The 21,392-nt window shown below is 46.0% G+C and overlaps 1 protein-coding gene across 1 annotated transcript; it reads left to right on the top strand.

The window, feature by feature from the left end:
• Positions 1-360: 360 nt before the first annotated feature.
• On the top strand, positions 361-19,859 carry LOC306788842 (phosphatase and actin regulator 1-like; the record flags this gene model as incomplete). The annotated part of the gene is made up of 12 exons (XM_079284514.1): positions 361-685; positions 3,039-3,203; positions 8,881-8,961; positions 10,572-10,766; positions 11,030-11,375; positions 12,573-12,775; positions 13,304-13,460; positions 15,677-15,732; positions 16,790-16,851; positions 17,655-17,799; positions 19,016-19,088; positions 19,277-19,859. The coding sequence occupies 12 exons, from the start codon at positions 361-363 to the stop codon at positions 19,290-19,292; spliced, it is 1,824 nt and encodes a 607-aa protein (XP_079140640.1). The 3' UTR covers positions 19,293-19,859.
• Between the last annotated feature and the right edge of the window lie 1,533 nt (positions 19,860-21,392).

Here is a 21,392-nt window from a genome sequence, read left to right on the forward strand (position 1 = left end):
GTCGCTGCCTCTCACTACTCACTCTCCGGTTGATTATTAGCTCGCTTGGATCCGGCAGCAGAGCTTCTTTCTTCTTGTTTTTTGTCTTTCTCAGCAGCAGCAGCAGCAGCAGCAGCAGCGACTTTAGCATTGCGCCGCCGAGCAGCTGCACGTTACCGGGATCTCAGGTAAAGGTGTGTGGGGGCGACACGGCAGAGACGAGCGGCTGTTGGCTTTTTTTCGGCTCGATGGAAGCCGCTACTGTAGGTCAGGTACGACTCAATTGATGGGCCTTTTTCATTTTTTTATTTAAATTGAAGCCACGCCGTCGTTCACACAGAAGCACTGCTCTGCTCTCGCGCCCCCTTCCCCACCACCCCGATGTTCAAGACGGCCAATTACCCGACGGTGGACCCCGCGCCCACCATCATGCACGGCACTTGGTTTGCCACGGGGTGCCGAGCAACGCCCGTGGCGGTGGAGAAGCCGAAGAAGAAGAAGGCGGCGTTCAGCCTGGTCAAAATCATGTCCCTCGGCAACAAGAAAGGACACGGCCAGCATCCGCAAAGCCACAACTACCACAACACCTACCAGCACCACCACCAGCACCACAACAACAACATGCCCTTCGCCATCCACTGCCACATCGGGAAGGAGATCAAGCACATTTGCAGCAATTGCAGTCGCGGGAACGACACGCAGGACGGTGAGTAAAGAGGCTCGAGCACCGGGGCCGTGGCGTCATCCCGCGGTGCAGCCGTGCTCTGTGCTCATGACTTGCCGATGGGCCCCACCGGGCTCCATACCGCTCAGTGCTTTGCGTCTGCATGATGTGTCTGCTAGTTGCGGTTTCAAGTGACTCATGTGCCTTTTAGACGCAACGCGACTGATTCATTGTTGCCGTTTGTGGGAACTGCTTCTGACTGGATCAGAACTTCTTGCAGGGGTTGGGCTCTGATTGAATTGCTACTCGTTGGTTTGCATCACACACAAACATCTCTTTATTATGTAGCTTATTATGGAAGCTAAAATATTTACTTTAATGTATTTATTTGTGATTAAAATGGCATGACGCTGTGCAGGCTGTGTGCACAAAGCCATTTCCAGGTCAGTGTCATTACATCATCACTCAGCCATCTTGGTATGCAAACAAGTGTTTTTTATTTTATTTTTTTTACAAATTACAAGCAGCCACACCGATGTGTTCCAGTGGTGGAGAATGCAGGTTGTATGCAACTGGGCCGGATGTCATGAAAACATTTTTTTTAATCACCATGGATACTTGGAAGCACTTTCTCTCCTCTTCCCCCACCCCCCCCTTTTTTTTTTGCTTTGCAGATTGAGCTGCTCTCCCCTCTGTCAGGATTTTGTCAAGACTGTGATTGATTACATCACCTTGCACTTGAGTTGTAGACATTCTTGGGTGTGTGGGTGTGTTTCTGTGCCTGGAAATGGTCCAGTAAAAGAAAGATGGGGGGGGAAGTAAACACACGGCACAGACTATAGAGAATACACAGATGCACCAAATATGATGTGCATTGCGTTAACGCGTGGAGGCCCACAAAGAAGTGTTTGCTGTAATTTATTTCATTGCGGTTCATAAGTGTGTCATTATCACAGAGCTGGTTGCTGCTCGCTTTGTTGGATGTCACTCGGCTTTGATTTGCCTCTTTTGTCTTCCTCGAGCCTTTGGACCTAGTAATTTGACTCTCCGCTGGATTTAATCAGCACTGTCTGCATAGAGCTGTTTATGGAGCGGCGTGGTGCCGAGACGCGTTGGCTCCGAGGCACCAGAGCGTCCACTTCGAAAGGTCCGCGGGACTGATTCCCGCTGCGTTACTGTCGCATTGTTTACCCTGCTGCTGTCATCGACCCGCAAAAGTGACACGAATGTGACGTAATGATTGACCAAAAAAAACGAGTTCCCTGACAGCATGTCATGGCTGATGATCTGACACAATCCGGACTCCAGACCCAGGCATGAGAACGTGGCCCTTTTTGGAATACTTCTTTTCCGTTATGGTCACGCAGTTGTGTCGGCGCATTCTGCACAGACTCAAACCTGTCTTGACTCAGTGTCTGCTTTCATCGCTATTCAAGTTGGGTAATCGTTGCTCCCACAAGGCGGGAAATCTTGGCGCCTGGCAGTGCAACACTGTGCTAAGGTTGCAAAAAGATGATGCAAGTGAGGCAAACTCCAAAAAGCAGCAATTATTAAGACCGAAGCCTTTTCTATGATCTTGTGAGTGCCGTTTATTATGATGAAGTTTTAGTGACTGCTTTGCTGGTCTTCTGTTCCTGCAAGATGGTCTCATAAAGCTGTTTGACTGTCGGGGCATGCTACTTCCTTTTATACACCTTAACTGTCTGCGACGCGTCCATTTCTAAAGGCCCACCGTGGTTTGTTTGCTATTTTTAGATCCGTTCCCAGTGAGTCTGTTTTGAGTCAGAGTTGTGATCGTACCTCTGCAGCTAATACATTAGCTTTGGTTTTTTTTTTGTAAGAGCAACTTTTGCCACTTTCTTTTTATTTTTATTTTTTTATCTTTTTAATTAATTTATTTTTTTTGTACTCCTGGATCGCAGCATCTCTCCAAACACGACACGCCTTTTTCACGTTTTCATTTAATAACTCGTGTTAGAATGAAACTCTTTTGATACCCAACGGTACGTAAAAGTCTTAACGAGCTGGGGCCTTGTGAATATTTAATGAGGAGCAGAAAGATTTGCCTTTGAGGTGCTGCTTATTAGTCTGTTTTTTTTGGGGGGGGGGGGGTTGTGTTCTGCCAGCCGCTCGGTGCGATGCAGCCTCAAACTGTTTAGGCTCGGAGCTAATGCTATGTGAGCCGCAGGTTTGTTTATCCTCTCCAAACCTCGCCCAGTCACGAGGGGAATCAGGGGGCCACTTGGCACGGGCTCCTAACTGCTTGGATCTCTGTGAGCAAAAGTGTCTGCTGCGTTTACTGCTATCTCTCCCGCATGAGTACCAGAATATCACCTCCTCTGCATCCTCACCTAACATAGACCCTGTTTGTCCTGTTTTTTGTATTCCCGTACAGCTGAGGAAGTAGAGAGGCTGGCCGCCATGCGTTCCGAGTCCTTGCTCTCCGGCACCCACACTCCGCCCATCCGTCGCCGGAGCAAGTTCGCCACTCTGGGACGCCTCCTCAAGCCCTGGAAATGGAGGAAGAAGAAGAGTGAGAAGTTCAAGCAGACATCAGCTGGTACATTTTATTCTTAATTCTCCAGCATGTTAGTACAACACATGTTCCTAGAGTGCTGTTCTGCTGCAGTTTGTGTTTGCCCCCCCCCCCCCCCCCGGCTCCTCTGCAGTCTCTCTGGCCGATGTGGTATTTTCAGTGAGACACACAAGTGCTGACTAATTCTATTTGTTAGCTTTCGATGCTTGACTCTCTTGACAATTTTACTGTATTTTCAAAGCTAGCCAGCACTGGAAACAATCATGAATCTCCCCTGCTGCGGTGAAGGACAACAATGAAGAGCTGAGCGACAAAAGGGCTTTATTTTCCTCCCGTTACAATAATGTTAATGCACAGTGGAGTTGAGTGGGGGGGGGGGGGGGGAGCGCGCTCATCGCTTTTGTTATCCACTTGTTTTGTGTGCATAATGCTGCTGTCTCCAAATGATTCTTTTGCTGCCATTGTTCCATTCAATCCTTTTTGACAGCGGCGTGATGCTGGATTATGAGCCACCGGAACGGCCTGTAAAGTGGAATCTGTGTGTCGTTTTCCAGCTGCAGGCCGTGTGCAGTCCTGCAAGTAGCCCCAATGCTCAGGCAGGTTCTTTAACCAAAGTGACGCCAGTACCGCCACGCTCTCACACCGTCGCGTCAATTTCAACAAGTGTGAACCCGACCGCTTAAAGCCCCAAACGAGAGGAATGCAGCCTGCACAGCGAGCCGCTGCAACATTCATATTCAAGTGACAGGAAGCGGCTCAGGGGATGAATTTGCGCACCAGCAAGCTATTAAAGGGGGAACGTTATGAAACCGTATCTTTTATGAGCCAGTGATCACGGAACGTCTTTAAAAACGCCTCCATTGATTTGCATATTTTATTTTCATATTTACAGTTTTTGTAAAATGGAGGGAGATGTGTGCTGGCAAACGGGATCGGGTTCACCTGCTGGAATATCCGGTGCACCCTGTTGTTATCTGGCTAAGCAGCGGCCCCATTCAGGGGTTCAAACAGCACTGAATCCATGAATTGCTAACAACCGCTGGAGGCGTGGATTGGATTTTGAGTAGGCGGCCGCAGCGTGTTAATCTAACAAGACCGAAAGAAGGAGCAAAAAGGAAAAACGGATATTTAGTGAAACGGATCATTTAGAGAAAGGAGCAGAAGAAAGATGGCTCCGTGTAACTCTTCCCCCACTTGTAAAACATTCGACCTGTTTCTTAAAAGGAACGGTTCATCCTCAGAATCACAATCCATGTAGTTCCGTTATATTGGAGGGATGACGGCCGATATCTCCTGAAACTAGGCAGCTCCACAGGGAGGAAAAAGCCCATATGTGCTTTTGATTTTAGGGTTGAGCCCTACTCGTCCCTGCAGTCGCCGGCGAATGCCTCACTGTTGATCGTCTTTGCTGTGCCAGCCGGGAGCTGAGGCCAGCCACTGGGCAAGCAGATGATGTCGTCGATAATTGGCCACCGAGCACGGCGGCGGATTATGAACGTGTTGTGATATTAAGCTGATGAAGGCCAGCTCCGGGGGGGGGGGGGGGGGGCTGTACTCCTCACCTCAGGAAGGAAGGAAGGAAGCGGGGAGGGCCTGACAGTCGGGCGTCTTATCGCGCTCTGTACGTTCAGCAGAGATTCATCAAAAGAACGCGGTAGTCTGATGCTTTCTCCCATCTTTTGTTTCTAATCCAATTAGTCAGCGCTTCCTGGTGAACAGCGGTCGTCTAAACGCACCCTTCTTGCTGTTCATTAGAGTTTTTTTTCATCTCCGCTGTATCCTTTTTTTAATGTATCAAAGACTCGTTTAGCCACATCAAGCCTTAACACGGGAGCGTGTCATTGATAAAAGGCTCCGTGAAAGTTATTATTTTTTTATTTTTTTAATGCAGAGGCTCGGGCTCCACTTTGAGCTACTGAGCCTCAGGGTTGGTAGGCTGTGTTCTGGTTATCTGGGTCACTTCGCAGTGGAAAATATTTTCTCTGGAAAAAAAGAAACTAAGCGTAGTGTTCTCAGATCAATTCTGGCTGCACTGAGACGTGCCAGTTTCCATTTGATACGCTGTCGACTGCTGCGTGTCCCTGAGGAGCCTCTGATCTTCTCGTCTGGGACGCCGTTCGGACCGTCCGAAATAGAGCTTGCTGATATTTAAGGTGATTTAGAGGACGGCGTCTGCTTTATGGACCCTGATATGAAAGATGCATTGTGCCCATGAATATTAATGCTCCTCAGCACAGTCCTAGACCTTATTGTGAACTCACAGCTTGTAATTTGCCATTCTGGTGGTGACCCAGTAAATCACTTTCAGGATCAAAGTTAAGGAGAGAGGCGTGAGTGGCTGTTAAAAAAAATAAAATAATAAAAAATAAATAAAATAATCCACTTTTTAAAATTCTTTTAAATGGCTCTCGCAGGACCTTTCTGATGAAATGAACATGAAATTCCAATTCTTGCAGACTATTAATGCATTCATTAAATATTAAACAAAATGGCTGGACAGCCAGTGATTTAACTCCTGAGTCGACGCTCGGCCAGCTGCGTTGTCCGTTTTTAACAATACCTTCTTTTGTTTTATACGCAGACAATATCTGTCAAGACGTATCCGCGCAAAGGCTTTTGAGTTAATGGTGTTTCGTAACCGTGCAGCATCCCGTGGCATAGCAGTTATGTCATCAAGCTTTGAGTAGTGTAATCCCCCAACACGTCACAGGAAACGCCAGCCGTGCGTCGACCTTTAGCCCAGGGTTCAGATGTGTTGGTGCAGATGTTTTCATCAGGAATGTTTCTTTAGAAATATCTTCGGTGGTGAAATCAAGTGTTATTGGAAGATTTTTATTTAAAGAAATGAGACTCTACAGAGGCTAAAACAGTATTGTCTGTTTTTAATGGTGTTCATCCCTGAATAAGATTATAGAAGATTCTCGTATGTTGACATCAATAGTCAGAAAGCACAGTCGTCGCCTCTCACTTGAAGAGGGTTGTGTGAGTTTTGAGGAGGATCGACTGCCACGGTGCAGAGATCTCTAGTTTTGTTTACACGTTCAGACTACTACAAGGTGTTTCTTTCTCATTATCCAGGTACGGCTCAACTGGCAGACGCTATTCATAGAAACCTCTCTGAGCTGTTGTAAATTTTAATGAAGTTTGTGAGTGCACGGGTGCAAAGAGGTGGATTATTTTTATTTTTGTTTTTTTTAATGCCTGCGCTGCTTTGTGGAACTGGCCAAACGCACTCTGGTAGGAGCATTCCTCTGTGTTGATTCTGGGGCAGCGGTTTGAGACGTGTCTTTATCCCCTTTGACTTCACCTCATGTTCAATTAGTTGCATCTGTAAACAAAAACAAAAAAAAATAAAAAATGTTCTGTCTGCATCAGCATCCCAAGTAACGTGTACAAATTCCTTTCATTTCACATTCTTCAATGCAGCACTTCCTAGGGCTCCGGTGGAGAATTTCTTTTTTGTGACGTATTTGGGATATTTTGGTCACCGCCCCAAAAAAATGTATCTCTGCTTAACTGATTTCTGGCTTGGAGCTGATCTCAAACAGGCTTCTCTTGGAACACCTTTGAAGTATTGAGTGATATTGAACATCTGGTACCCTGCAGGAACTCATAATGGAACGTATAGTGTTTGATGATAACTCTCTCTTGCTGGCGCAGTTTCGAACGACGCACAGAGGATCCAAATTTGCCCGGCCGACATTTGCACGACTCATTTGTGTTTTTTAAAATTATTTTGGACTCTCAGCAGTTGGTTTTAAATCCACTGTGCTGTGACTAAGGGCAAGGAGAAGAAATATCAAGCGGTCAGTATTTTCATGAATCCACAGTGAGGATGTGTTGGCATTGAACACACCGCGCTCTAATGGAGACTCCTGGGTCATCTGTTAGGCACACATGGCCCGATGTGTGATCTCCCTCTCAAGCAGCAGCTACAGACGCCTGCAGGGAGATTCCTGCTCAGCGTGCTCAAGTGCTGTTGCTGATCCTCATTTCACATTCTTAATTTGTTTCTATGCAGGGGTAGAATTTGGAAATTGGCTGCATGATTTTTTTTTTTTTTTTTTTGTTTAGCTGCCTTTGTGCCGCCTACTGCTACAAGATGTTAAGTGCCTCGACTTTTTGAAGGCTAAGAATAGAAGCAGTAGCTATGGGACGTGTTATCTTGTGCATAATGCATTACGATGGGAGGTGTTGTTGGAATAGCTTCTCCACCCTTTTATCTCTTTTGTTAATCAAGGTTTGTGTTCAGCTTTAGGTGATCAGAAGAGACGTTTCATAGATTATCTTTACAACAAAATCCAGGATGTTACCAACACTGCTGTTCTCTCCGCTGAAGTTGCTTGGAATTCTTTTACATGACAAACGATCGAAAGATCTACCATTAGACACGCATGTACAGCAAGACCAATAATATACTGGTGCTACAGTCGTGTTCAAGTAAAAAAGAAACTCATTTACTTGTAGGATAAGTTTGTTGATAGCCTCCATTTTTCTTGTCTAATCCCATTAAAAGACAAAACCCAACAATGAATTGATCCTACAAGTATCACCTGTGCAGGCAAATCATTGTTGCACTGGGTGACATGTCCCGTCGTCACAATGATGATGGGCTCTGTAGTTTATTTTGTGTCAGGTCCACATACGCCGCCGCCCCTGCTGCTATAAATACTCCGCATCCCACTAAATGTGTACTAATCCGCAGCTGAAAATAGTCCCCGGTAAATCCGCCGCTTGCTCCTGTTTGAGTAATCTTTTTTTCTTAAACTACAGTGCTCAGCTGTTTTTAAGAGTGTTTCAGGCCATTTTTTTTTAAATACGAAGATTTATTTCAAAAGGGTTACATCTTCAGTTCAAAATTCTCACCATCACTGACGGAGCACTTCACGGTCAGGCTCCGGCTTATGTAGCTGATCTACTTCGCCCCTATTCACCCGCCCGCACTCTCAGGTCAAACGCTCTAGGTCTTCTGTCAGTCCCACGCACACGATTTAAGAGCCGTGGTGACCGAGCCTTTGAGGCAGTGGCCCCGAGGCTCTGGAATGCTCTGCCTGCAACTCTGCGCCTCGCAGATACTGTGGATACTTTTAAAAAACAGCTCAAAACCCACCTGTTTAGGCTGGCGTTTGAGTAAAAGTAAACTCATGTCCTAGACCTGCTCTTAAAATGTGTCTTAAATTTTTATCTTATTTTTTATTTTTCTCTGTGTATGTCATTTATTGACCCTAGGGTCACATTGTGTTTTTTATGCTTTTAAATTTCTGCTCTGTTAAGCACTTTGTGATGTTATGTCTGTGAAAAGCGCTATATAAATTTCATTCGTTCAGTTGGAACAAATGTGGTTTGGGGCTGAGTGCCACAGACAGAATAGGGGAAGGCTCATGGATGGTTCGCTGTGGTCTATTCATGAGACTTGTTGACAATAATAAGAATACAGAATAATGCCTGCCCTATCATGTTTTCAACAAAAACACTCTAAAAGAAAGAAAAAGTATTTTAAAAGAGAAGCCGATTTGAATGGCCATGCACGGCCATCTTGAAAATCCCTCGTAGACCTCCAGGTATTGCCAGTATCATGAGTACAAATCTACTTAAAGCCATGGCTCTTGATCTGGAGATCTCTTTCTGCTTTTTCTTTTGTGTTATTCAAAGGTTTTGCCGATGTGAAAATGACTCCCATTATTCTCCGTTGCCCCCTCAGCTCTGGAAAGGAAGATGTCAATGCGACAGAGCAGAGATGAGTTGATCAAGAGAGGAGTGCTGAAAGAGATCTTTGAAAAAGGTGAGCTGCATGTTCTCCAGTTCCCATCTGACTTCACCAGAGCTGGAAACGGTCTCTGTTCTTAAGTAGAACCTACAGTGACTGTATCGGAGCGGTGCGCTGAATTGGAAGTTGTTCGTCTCCTCGTTAATCAGGAGTGTCTGAAGTGCGCTCTTCAGGATTTTGGCACGGGCGTCTGGTGATATAATCTTTCATTGTAGAAATGTTGTGGGGTTTTATACACTCTTTGATCTTGATTTGATGTGCCCGACACACCCCGTATTCAAAGCTAGAGAGTGTATTTGAATCTTGACAGCAGAGAGCGCCGCATGCCTCGGGACATCGCAAATAAAGTTAGTGAAGCTCAGAGAAGTCTGTTGCTTCTTGCCAAGATGTGAACTGAACAGAGCAAATGAGGGGTTTCCATATTTTATTGTTTTACAAATTGAGCTTTTTGGACAATTTTCAAAAACAAGAAGGCTAAAACAAATGCCTTCAAACGTTCCCAAATCAAGTACGGTTGTAAATGGAATATTTTACTTGTAGAATGCTAGCCGCTTCTCCTTAAAGCTTAAAGTACCCCCCCCCCCCGTGCCACTCCTTAGAATGCAGTGCATATTAATTAGGCCAGGTGTCCCTGCCCAGCGACAACCTAGTTTCCATAATTAAACAAAAACCAAAAGCTTGTGTGCACAGCTTGATAGATCAGCAGTGGATATTTGTATGCATGCAAGGCAAAGCGCCACTAGATCTATTGAAGCTGCATTGTTTCATCAGCACTGCCACTGATCCAGATAGAAATAGATCCTTAGGGGCAGAAATGTAACTATAATAGAAATAAAAGAAATCCCATGTTAGCAAAAATGTGCTAACCTTTCATCTGATTGGCTGCTGGATTGTAAAAATCGGCTTTAACTGTTTGCCGTGTTTTAGACTTCCTGGATTTAATGTGGCACACGGCAGCCAAACCCCATCACTGGTCTCGTTGAAAGTTAAATGGTACCGAGTCCGCCGTCTCAGTGGCTGAATTTAAAGCTCCGATCAGATCTTCCCTCATGAGGACGCTTCAGAAGGAGGGCCTTTGAAGGACAGCTGGTTACAGCGACGACTGACATGAATATGAGCATAAACTCCAAGACTTTCTGAATGTTCAAAAGGCATGAGACTTGCCTTTCTTTCAAAAATATAAGGGGGGGGGGGTTATAATTATTCTTGTGGTTTTCTCTTCAAAAGGCTGTCGAGATGAAATTTGGGACTGGGGGAGAGCTCCCAACATGAATGCATTGTTTGTCAGAATATGTGAGCAGCGTTGTGAATTGCACTGTCAGGCTTTAAAAAAAAACCCCACATCAAACGGCTTCGTGCTGTGAAAGAATTAAAAAAGCAAAGGTTCTGTCAAACTGCTTGGCTGACAGCGCTCCCTGGTCTGCTTTGTGCTGATAAAGGGCTCTCGGGTCGTTAAACAGCCTGAGCTGTTCTGAATCCACTTCCCATTGTCTCAAAACTGAGCACTTCATTTAAAACTTTGTTGGAACAGTCTTTCCCGTCAAGTGTCTTTCTTGTGCAGTCAAATCACGATTTTCGATGCTTGTCAGACTGATGCTCTTTGTTTAAAAAAAAAAAATGTTTAGCAACCGTTGAGTTCGGCTCCTCGATGGACGGCAGAGTGTGCACTAAGGAGTCCTCTATGAAGTCGTCTATGGTCCTGCCCGCCAAGAAATCTGTCACCTACTCTGGAGACCTTCAGGATAACCCCGTCAAGTACCACAAACAGCCTCCCGCTCTCCCTCCCAAGCCTTTCTCTAGGATGCCGAACCACAGCACAGGTCAGTTGATGCTCGGTGTCCCTTTCTTTTTTTTTTTTTTCTTTTTTTTTTTTTTTTTTCTTCTTTTTTTTCTTCCGGTGGTTATGTCAGCAGGGCTCTCTCTGTCGTTGTCCGTCAGAGGGAAGTGGCATTACCCTGGCCTAATTCCCACCGCTCTGCGCTGACGTCTGAGCCGTGTCCACGAGCCATCAAAGTGTAGTGACTGCCATTTAACCAAGTATAAAATCAATCATCTTGATTTAGCTTTTTTGTTTTCTTTCTAGGTTCTTGCAAGCCAATGAAGTTGCCCTGTATGCCCGGGGGAAAGCACTCTCCGCCCCTTCCTCCCAAAAAAGTGATGATTTGCGTGCCTACAGGGGGAATGGACTCCTCCGGCTCCCCGTCTCCGTCCCCCAACCCACTCTGCGCTCTCTCCCAGAAGTGCGGCCCTCCCCAGGGCATGTCCCTCCACCACGGCACCCTGCTGCCCTCCCAGCTCGCCGCGCTCTCCGGCCTCCACCAGAGCCACGGCCACCCGCTCCAGCTCCAGTACGGCAGCTTGCACATGCCCAGCCGCATCATCGAGGAGCTCAATAAAACCCTGGCGCTCTCCATGCAGAGGTTTGAAAGGTTAGTGGCCATCAGCGCTCGGGTCGTTCAATCTGATTGTTCTCCCAGTGAAAGCGGGGGGGGGGGGGGGGGGTCGGCCTCTATTTGTCTATCTGTCTGTGCATCACACGTGATATCTTGTTTGGATTTTAACAAAACTGTAATTTAAAATATTTCCCCGATTGGAGGGTATCTCTTGATACCGATTGGCCTCAAAGGGTTGCCGGTTTCCTTTTTTATGAAGAATTGTCGTGTGTGGAGTCTGAGGTCAATGCATCTCTTGTTAGTAAAAGCTGTACTAATCGCAGCACTCATCAGAGTAAATACTGGGGGGAGAAAAGCCTTATAATTAGCAAAGACCGTCCTGTGTTTTCGTCTGCTACTCTCAAATCCATCCCGGTGTTATTGAGGTCGCGTCCTGCCATGCAGCACCGGCGTACGGGTCTAAATCAGCCCGCTGCCTCACAGGGTGGCCCAGTTTGGAAGTGTGTGTGTGTGTGTGTGTGTGGGCGCCGGCTCATGGAGGAGGTGTCCCTCCAGCAGTTGGCCTGACATAACATGACCAGCTGCTCTTTACAAGAGCAGCGTTTCGTCGCTGCTTGGAGTAAAATAAATAAATAAAGGGACGTGGTGGCGGATTGGACGTTATGTAACCGCGGACGTTAGGCTCTCTTCATCACCAAAGCCATTTGGGCAGGGGCTGAGGAAGTAATGGCCGTTGCTCACAATTGGACCGAAAGCTCCAAAAAAGGGTTTCGTAACAGCGGGCTCATCGCAAGGAGCTCCGACTAGACTGCGGTTAATCGATAAATCAAATAGGCGAGCAGTTGGCACTCGCAACTATTGAGCCTGAGTTTATTTCTGTCACCTCTTTGTTTCTGAATTGTACAAGTTGAGTTTCTCTTTCCCTGTTGTGCAGAGGATTGCATGGCATTGCGTAGGACTGCACAGCGTCAGACAGTCTGCATTCAGGCTCTTTGTACTCCAGTCTCATTCAGCTGGAGTTCTGTATCTGCTCTCCCTCTTGTACTTGGATTAAAAACCCACTAAGATATCATTGTACCAGAAGCCCCTTTATTGATTTAAATCGCTTTCTTTCTGTCTGGATTGAGAAGGTTTAAGGGGGTTATGGTTTCAGTAACACTACACGTCATAAACACAATTTTCCCGACTGTTTGAAAAGATTTGGATTTATTTCCGTCCCTCTCGCTCCACCAGCTCTGCGTTGCACGGCATTGGTCAGTGTCTTCCCCTGGACAGGAGAGAAGTGCCGTCCGTGATCGTCGACTACGAGGACGACAAGGAGAACATGCCCAACGAGTGCGACTACGAGGATCTGCCCAGCATGTACAAGGACGACGAGGACGACGACGTGGATGACGACGACGACGACGACGAAGACGACGACGGCATATTTACAAGTGAGTGGCAGCAGTCGCGGGGACCTTGAGGAGTCTTTGTGTTAAACTGCACAAAGGAAAAGGCTAAACTTTGGTGCAAAACACTCCTCCTCTCGGCGAAACTGCTGACCCGTGCAAAGCTTCTTCGACACCGTCCACTTGTTTTCACACGGGAGCATGTTGGAGTTTTTGTAAAGGTTGTGATCGGCCATGTGCAATGGAACCGTTCAATGTGTGACTTTAAGGTGAAAGTATGAGTTGGCCCTTAAAGGTACAGGACACTCCAAATGTTTAGGCAAACATTCCATGTAATGTGCAACTAAAAGTCACTATAGGTTGTAGATCATAGTCTGGTAGAGCAGTATTCCATGTTTGGACCTTTTTCAATAATTTTGCAACTACTTAAAATTCAGCATCAGACAAAAAATTGAGAGTTACGGATGAGTGACTAAAAAAAGCCAGAGAACGTTTTGTTAAACGTGGCCCCAGATCGATGCTTGGCGCCTGCATCTCCTCTCATGTCGTGTGGGGCCGCTGTGTTTGGTTCAGGTACCCTGGCTCAGAAGGTGCTGAGGAAAGACTCTCTGGCCATCAAGCTGAGTAACCGTCCATCCAAAAGGGAGCTGGAGGAGAAAAACATCCTGCCCATGCAGACCGATGAGGAGCGACTGGAGTCCAGGCAGCAGATCGGCACCAAACTCACGAGGCGAGTGCACGCACACGCACATTTATTTTTTAAACGTGAATACATTTAAACACACATGCACAATTTATGGGCCAAATATTTTTAATTAAATCTGGTTGATTATTGCTGGAAGAACAGCACTTGCGCTTTCTCAACCAAAGCGACTATTTTGTCCTTTACTTTGTGCTGACGTTGTCCCGGTTGATAGAACTGTGACTCAGTCCAAAGCCGTTGCAAATGTGAGCCTTTTTATTTATTTCTTCTTCTATTGAAACACCTTTATATCCTTTTATTTCTTTTTTTCTCCATCGCTTTATCTCGTTAAAATGAGGCTCTGAAAATGGAGCTGACCTAATTTCAGCGATGCATCACATGCCCCCCCTCCTTCTCTCTCTCTCTTCTCTCCAGCTCTCTCTCTCTCGCTTCTTTCTTCCTCCTGCCTGACTTCCTCCCTCGCTGACTGAATCACCACGGTGATGCATGTGCCAAACTATCTCTACCCGACTCCTCCACACAGCAGCACCACGCAATCCACTTCATACCAGCAGCTCTCGCTCTCGCTCTGGTGCAGTGCGTACAAATCACAGGAATTTCTGTACATATGTTGAGATCATAAATGTGACTTCTCGTAATTTAACAGATCAAACATCTTGATTTTTATTATTTGTCCCCCCCAATGCATCACACGCCTCGTTTGATCTGAAGACACGACTTAACTGTCTGAATGAATGAAGGGGAAAAGGCCGCCATGTCGGTGGGTAAAACTGAAAGCCGGATAGCATAACAAGACCCGAGATGTGCGAAATATGGTTGCGAGGGAGGGATGGAGTATCATCTCGAGCCGTTGGCACAGACCTCACTATTCCCCACTGCGATTGGAACACGGCGCGTGTTCCCAGAAGGCCAGGCTGCTTAGTTGTCATGGTCCCAAAAGGCTCCTTCAGTGTCCTTTGCACAGTGTCATTTGATGTGCAATTCCCAATTTCATGCTTTTTTTTTTTCTTTCCTTTTTTTTTTTTTTTGCCGTCTGTGCCGTGTGATGTCGTCGCTTGTCTCGGGCCAATCGGAATTGATTACGAGGCCGCCGTTGTAGGACGCACTGACCTCAGCGCACAAAACCATGGAGTCTTTTTATCTCAAGAGGAAGCGTTTACCTGTGAGAGTGCACTGTGAGAGAGTGTCTTTGACTAAATGTTGCTTTGATATGTTTTTATGTAGTTGAGGTCTCTTCAAGGAATCGTTTGACATTTTGGGAAATGGGCCTATTTGCTTTCTAGCTCACAGTTGGATGATGAGGTCGATACCGGTCTGTCGGGTGAATGTGAAGCTACAGCCAGGAGAGGGATAGCTTAGCTTAGCATAAGAGGGGAAGATGGCTAGTAAAAATCTGAACGGGATGGAGGCAATCATTGATCCGGCGCCTACTGTCGGGTCCACTCCCGCAGGGTCCTGACACAGCGCTATAATAAGAGTCCCCAGTTGAAAGCACTTAGCGTGACCTTTCACAGATTGCCTTACTGCATCGGAGCCATTTCAGCCAGAAATTGGAGATAATTTGGACAAAAATGCATCGCTTCAGATCTTGCCGTAAATAAGATGTGATGGGAACAGGCTGTCATGTTCCATGTGTCTTCGTCTGTGTGTGTACTTTTAGCCGCCTTGAGCACCTTTCGGTGGCCGCGTGTCATCATGACTTATTCAGCATCAGATGAGAGCTGAGTCTTCAGGAGGACCTGCTTTTACTGGCCTTGTTCCCTGCAATGCACCAGTGTATCATCACATGTCATTCCATCAGAAAAGAGGAATTGGGGATCGTGGAATCTTTGGAAAGTGCCGTCATGAAGCAAGAGCTTAAAAAAAAAAAAAGAATATTCAAATCTATCAGTGATGAGAAAACAAAATTGGACTCTGTTGCTCATAAATAAGTTGTGCAGGAAGTAAGGACACATTGTAGTTAATGACTAACGTGTTGCATTTTACTTTAAAGCCCAGGGTTGTCTGTTGTAAAAGCACTCAAGCTGTGAGGCAAAATGTGAATATGGTGACTGGACTGGGAGGGAAAAGCAAGCAGCTTTTGACCTCTTTATACCACAGAAGAAGAACCAGTGAAATGTCCGATTTTCTCCTGTTTACATGATATCGCATGTAAAGTAGGTTGATTTGCATCAGGAACGTGATGCCTTGCTGACCTGTTGCCCGGGATCATGTGCTGACCGTGGCTGTATGTTTCTTACCAGGCGCTTGAGTCAGAGGCCGACGGCGGAGGAGCTGGAGCAGAGGAACATCCTCAAACGTGAGTGTCTTCATTATACTTAACATTGTCTCGACGCTGCTATGGTGAGCTCACAAATAACCAAAAAATAAAAGACAAAAACCTCCAAAATGACCCTCTCTAACTACGTGACCCTTCATTAAGCGTATTGTAGCGATGCAGGGGTCCATATTGCATGCTTCAGCCTGGTTGTAGAGGCCCAGCCATGTGAAAGCTAGTGGCATACGTCTTTTACTCCTCCGTGGTCCGTCTTTTCATCTGAGGCACGCGGGCAGCAGGGCTCCCTGAGGAGTCATGTCCAGGGAGACTCGGGTTGCTTTTGCTCAAACACACACATGCAGTATCAGAGAGGAGCAGCTCTGTCGCCCGGGATTCTGCGTCTCTCACATCAAAGACCGATTTACCAGCAGCTCCTGCTCTCCTCGCCGGGAAATACAAAGCCTAAAGAATCCACGCGTGACGAGTCACGTCCTCGCCATCGCTCGCATACAGTACCACGGTTAAGCTTCATTTTTCCAGGGTGGAATCCGGAACTGTGAGCAGCATTACGGATACAGTACGTGTGCAGCACGAGCACAAAATGCAGTTCGCCTGCCAAAGCTTTCACAAACAGGAGCTCGTGTCCCAGAATGCTTCTTGTTTACTCTCTGCTCTCCTTTTAACTTGCTGCTCTGAGCTGGAGGTTTTTTCTTTTCTTTTTTTTTTTGTCTCTGTGAATATATGTATAGTACAACACATGGATGAGTTTCAGGGAGATGTAAGAGCTTTACGTGATCAGAATTCAGTCGTAGTAAAAAGAAGTGTTTATGCCTAAATGGGTTAATCACTTGATCAGGAACATGGACCAAAAAAAGCCCTGGGACAACTTGAAAGGAATGGAGCAATCCTTCTCCCCTGATACCCATCCCTAATGGCACCGAACAGCAAAATGATGGAAAGTGCAAGAAACTTATCCAGTTTAGTGTGAATCTAATGAGCCACATTAACGCAGATGACGTGTTTGTTCCCCTTTCAGTGTCCTCTAAACATTTTTGTGCACGCTCGCAGCATAACGCTCGTCCTCTTCGTTTCTCTGCAGCTCGCAACGAGCTAGAGGAAATAGAGGAGAAGAGGGAGATAAAACGAAGGCTATCACGAAAGGTGAGTCCAAAATAGCTCAAAGTGCAAACCCACACGTGATCTTTAGGCATACGGGGGGGGGGGGAGAGGTTGGCAGGATAAGCAAACGCTGACAGTGACTCTGGGATCTGGTCCGGTAAAGGCCTGGCGTTGTAGTTCTCAGGTCTCCCCCAGGGGACGCCGGCGTCCTTGTCCTTGGACCTCCATAGCGAGGCGTCGAGCATGTCCCCCGTCACTTTCAATTACTTTCTAGCACTTCCTGCGGACACGCTGCTCAAAACAAAAAATCTCGCAGCTGTTGGGGGATTTTATTGAGCGCGTCACACGCCTTGTTGTGTACAGCGTAGTGACATTCAGCGACGGCCGCTGTATTGAACAAAATATGTTTTAAACGAATGAAATTTTATTTAATTTTTGAAAGATTTCTGATCCTGACAACATTCTACTGCTATAAAAGATTTCTGATTGGAAATAAGTTTCCTGTATGTACCGCAGTTTCTTGTTATTCATCGATGGCCTCCGACACTGATAACTGTGATGAGCTAATATCGGGCGACCTGGCTGATTTGGTGCCAGATGTTGGTGATTTCCGTCTAAAATTGGTGCATTTATGATGCACTTCTCTGAAATTACCAATAGATTCTTTAAGCCCATTTATTTGAATAAACATCCCGTGTGGTCTTGAACCAAATAGGAAACACTGAATGTGGAAAAGGAGCTTAATATTTGGAGAAATCTGAGAAGCTGCTAACCGTGACAGTTGCTAGGAATGCTCGACCTGGTTTTCTCTTCTCCAACTCTATTCTGTCCTGCTCTCTCTCCAGCTGAGCCAGAGGCCCACTGTAGAGGAGCTGAGAATGGCCAAGATTCTCATCCAATTCAGTGACTACGTGGAGGTGTCGGACGCCCAGGACTACGACAGGCGGGCAGATAAACCCTGGACCCGGCTCACAGCAGCTGACAAGGCCAGTATCACCTCCGCTTCGTTAAAATGAAATCATCTCCTCGAGAGCTCTCTGCACCTCATACGAGGCAACCCCTTCGGCAGGAGAGTGATGATAGTGGGACGTGTTGTGCTCCTTCCTTTCTTGCTATACGGCAAGTTCCAGCTCAGCCGTTTGGTTCCCCTGGTGTGGGTGAACACCCTGCAGCGGTGCTGCTGCTCACTGCCCAGCGCTCCATGCGTCTGACTTTTAATGAGGTCTTGATTTCTTTCTTTTTTTTCGAGCAGCGATGCTGCCTCCTCCTCTTGCTTTTGATGATGCGCAGTTCTGAACACGGCAGGTCACACCTGAGGAGCGCTCATGTGAACATCACGGGGATTCAGCGTTTTGGTTTTTTTTGATTATGCAACATCTCCCCTTACATAAGAGAGCGATCGTACAAGCACTGCCTCAGGACCCCTCAGTGAGGTTTTGCTGATAGACATTTTTTTATTATATCCAATCTAGCACAGATTTGAATATTATTTGTTCTCCTGTCGTAGAAGCATCCTCTCTGAGAATTGAGGCCATTTGTGAGTCATGTCGAATATCAAAAGCGGTGACATCACCTGCCTGGGTTGCTGTCACACATTTAGAGGGGATGTAGCCGTATTTAAAAAAGAAAAGACAAACAGGCATAGCACGCCATTTTATTCCCTGGAACTTTGACTCATCCTCACTTTGAGAATCTCTGCACAATCATCCTGCCCCTTGGGCAAGGCACTCATCCCTGCACCGCTCCAGTGGTGCCACTTAGACGCCATGATTCACTGGGTGTCGTCCCAAATGTGAAGATGTGTGACTCCATGAATGGAAACGGCTTCGGTTTGTGCTCAAAAACCGACCCGGAAAAAAAATGTTTTCTCTCTTCGTTTTAAAAATAAACCTGTTTTGGTCCAAAGTAAAAATGCTATTTCAAATTTTTATTTTTTCAATGTGTGTTTTTAGTCTATGTAAATAGTTTAAAAAGCACAAGCTGACTACCCAGGTAGAAGAGCAACAGATCGTACAGTACTGTTTATGCTCTGTGATGTCTTGAGGGGGAGGACATCTTGTGATGTGAAAAGAGAATTCAGCGATTCGTGGCCTCGAGATGAGCGTAAATGATGCATGAAGCATGCTAAAAAGGAGGTAGAGTCGGGGCTGAAAGGCTGCAGTTTGTGTACTAAAGATGTCCCTCCTCGTTTGTCCTCTGCAGGCAGCTATACGCAAGGAACTCAACGATTTCAAGAGCCACGAGATGGAAGTGCACGAGTCAAGTCGCCATTTAACCAGGTAACGCGCAGAATGCGCTCATTCTGCAGGCGCCCGTGCACGCCCCCTTTTTGGTTTTCGGTTGATATACAGCTGAGCTGTTTGCATGCTGACGGTAGTGGCTGCTGCACAGAGCAGGGAGCTCTGGATGAGCTGATGAAATGTTTTGAAACAACACTTTTTTTTTTTTTTTTTTGCTCGTCTCTTAGGTTTCACAGACCATAGTAGACCACCACTGTCTCGAGCAGTGCCGGACCGGCGCTCTCCTCCACTGAGAACCTTAAGTGCTGGACGGTGCCCGTTTCTACAATAAGGCCATGTCTTCTGAAATGCCTTTTTCAAGACCCACGCGACTGAGTCGGTACCACAAGACGCAGACACCCACCGCTCCATCCACCGTAGTAGCACACAAATGACTCCGGCCGATTCACACGCCGCCCCTCCATGGAATTAGCTCCGACACCGGTGGACTCATCTCAGTGGACGTGTTTTTAATCCCCTCTCCTTTTATTATGCTGTCACCCCCACCCCCCTGGACGACTGTAGTCCTCGTGGAGAACTCTGTGCGAAGGATGCAGGCTTGATTGTTCTGAGCTCACGACATCAGAAGGAGATCCGTTTTCACTGCACCTGCTGGGACTTGGAAAGACATGCAGAAGGGAAGGGTCCACCATTAGAATCATGTGCAATATATTCTTTCCTCTGCTTTTCCTAGGCTATATCACCCCCTAGAGTCCCCTCTGTGTCATTACTACATAGACTTTGCCCCCCCCCCTCCCTTTCATATGTGCAATTCTCACTGTGCCGACAATGTTGACGTCTAATTGCTAACTGTGAATTTGAGAGCGTGGGGAATGCCCGCGCTCTCTCCAAATGTATATGTTTATATTGAAGAAGGAACGTTTCATTTAAAGGAGAATCATGCTTGACAAAGTGTCATTCATGTCGCATAACGTCTGAGTTTATTGTAAGAGTTGCAGCTGGCATATATATTCTGGTTCCAGTGTGCGCAACAACGATCTGTTTTATATTTTGTCTGTTTTTATTTTTTTTTATAAAGGCACTTTGATCTTAAATGATTCATTTACGTGTTTTTACATGTCCCAGCTGTTTGGACTGGAAACTGAATACCAAGAGCTGGCTCATCACGTTTGTCTGCAGCAGTGTGTTTTAATGATGTTTGCTCATAATGTGCATTGTGTTGTACATTTTACTTTTTTTACTCATGTTATTATAAGCTTTTGACCAAGCAATATCCGTCGTTTGTGTACCCGCCACCATTTTATTTTTTTTAATTTTTTTTTAACCGTGCTTATACACAACGTCACACTTCAGGGTTCTACTTTTCTTTTCTACTTTTCTTTAGGAAGGCTTTATTCAGGAGGGCTTTTTTCTGCGTTTTTCTCTTGACTGAGCCACCAAAAACATCTGCCTCTTGCACAGGTTTACCAACGCATTCAGACCCGATTTAATCCCGTCTCAAATCTACAATTGAACACGACAATGCAATCTCAATTCTTTTTGAAACAAGTCCAGGTGAAGCGTATTCGTAGAGTCTGGTTTTTTAGATTTTTATTGCTAGAATTCATAGCACTGCTAAAGAGTTTGGCTTTACAACGGTCACTGTTTTAAGGCCGGGGGCCCCGCGTCTGTTAAATATTGTTGGATATCTGATCTGCGACCATCTTGTCTCTTCACTTCAACGGTCTTGTCACCTGATCTATGATCCCGCACCAGTATTCCAATGCTCATAAGCTTTATGTACACAGAATATTTTTTACTGTATTACTTTTAAAGTTGCAATATGAAATTCCTGTTCATCAGACGACGAAAAGCGTTGGAGGTTGAAAGGCTGTTGGTCGCCTTCTATAATGCATCTGTCCGCAAAGGAAACTGCGCTCTCCCTTATTGTCAAGGTCTCGATCAGTGATGAATGGATGACTCAATAAAACCTGGGGACAAAGTAAATTGTCTTGCACTTTATGGTTTTTATGTGAAATAATAGGGGTTTTGTTACAGTTTGCAGCAGTTTATCCTCGGGATCAGGACGCCGGTCACGTTGCTCCTTTTTGTAAAATCAATATTTCATTGGGTCATCTAATCTCAGAGACTTTGAAATGGGAGGTAATTTCTGTGTTCGAACCAGCTTCTGTATGATTCCAGCATCATGCCACTATTTTGAAATTTTCCACCCATGGGTTCAGTACAATGGCGCATTAAAAATAGGAATGAATTACGCCAATATGTTCTCATTTCAGCTCAAGGAAACTGACCTGAGCCGCTGGGCTGAGCTTTTCCATTTTGCTGGAATCAAGGAACATGAAT

The sequence above is a fragment of the Melanostigma gelatinosum genome (genome assembly GCF_949748355.1).
Source record: "Melanostigma gelatinosum genome assembly, chromosome: 15".
Taxonomy (NCBI): Eukaryota; Metazoa; Chordata; class Actinopteri; order Perciformes; family Zoarcidae; genus Melanostigma; species Melanostigma gelatinosum.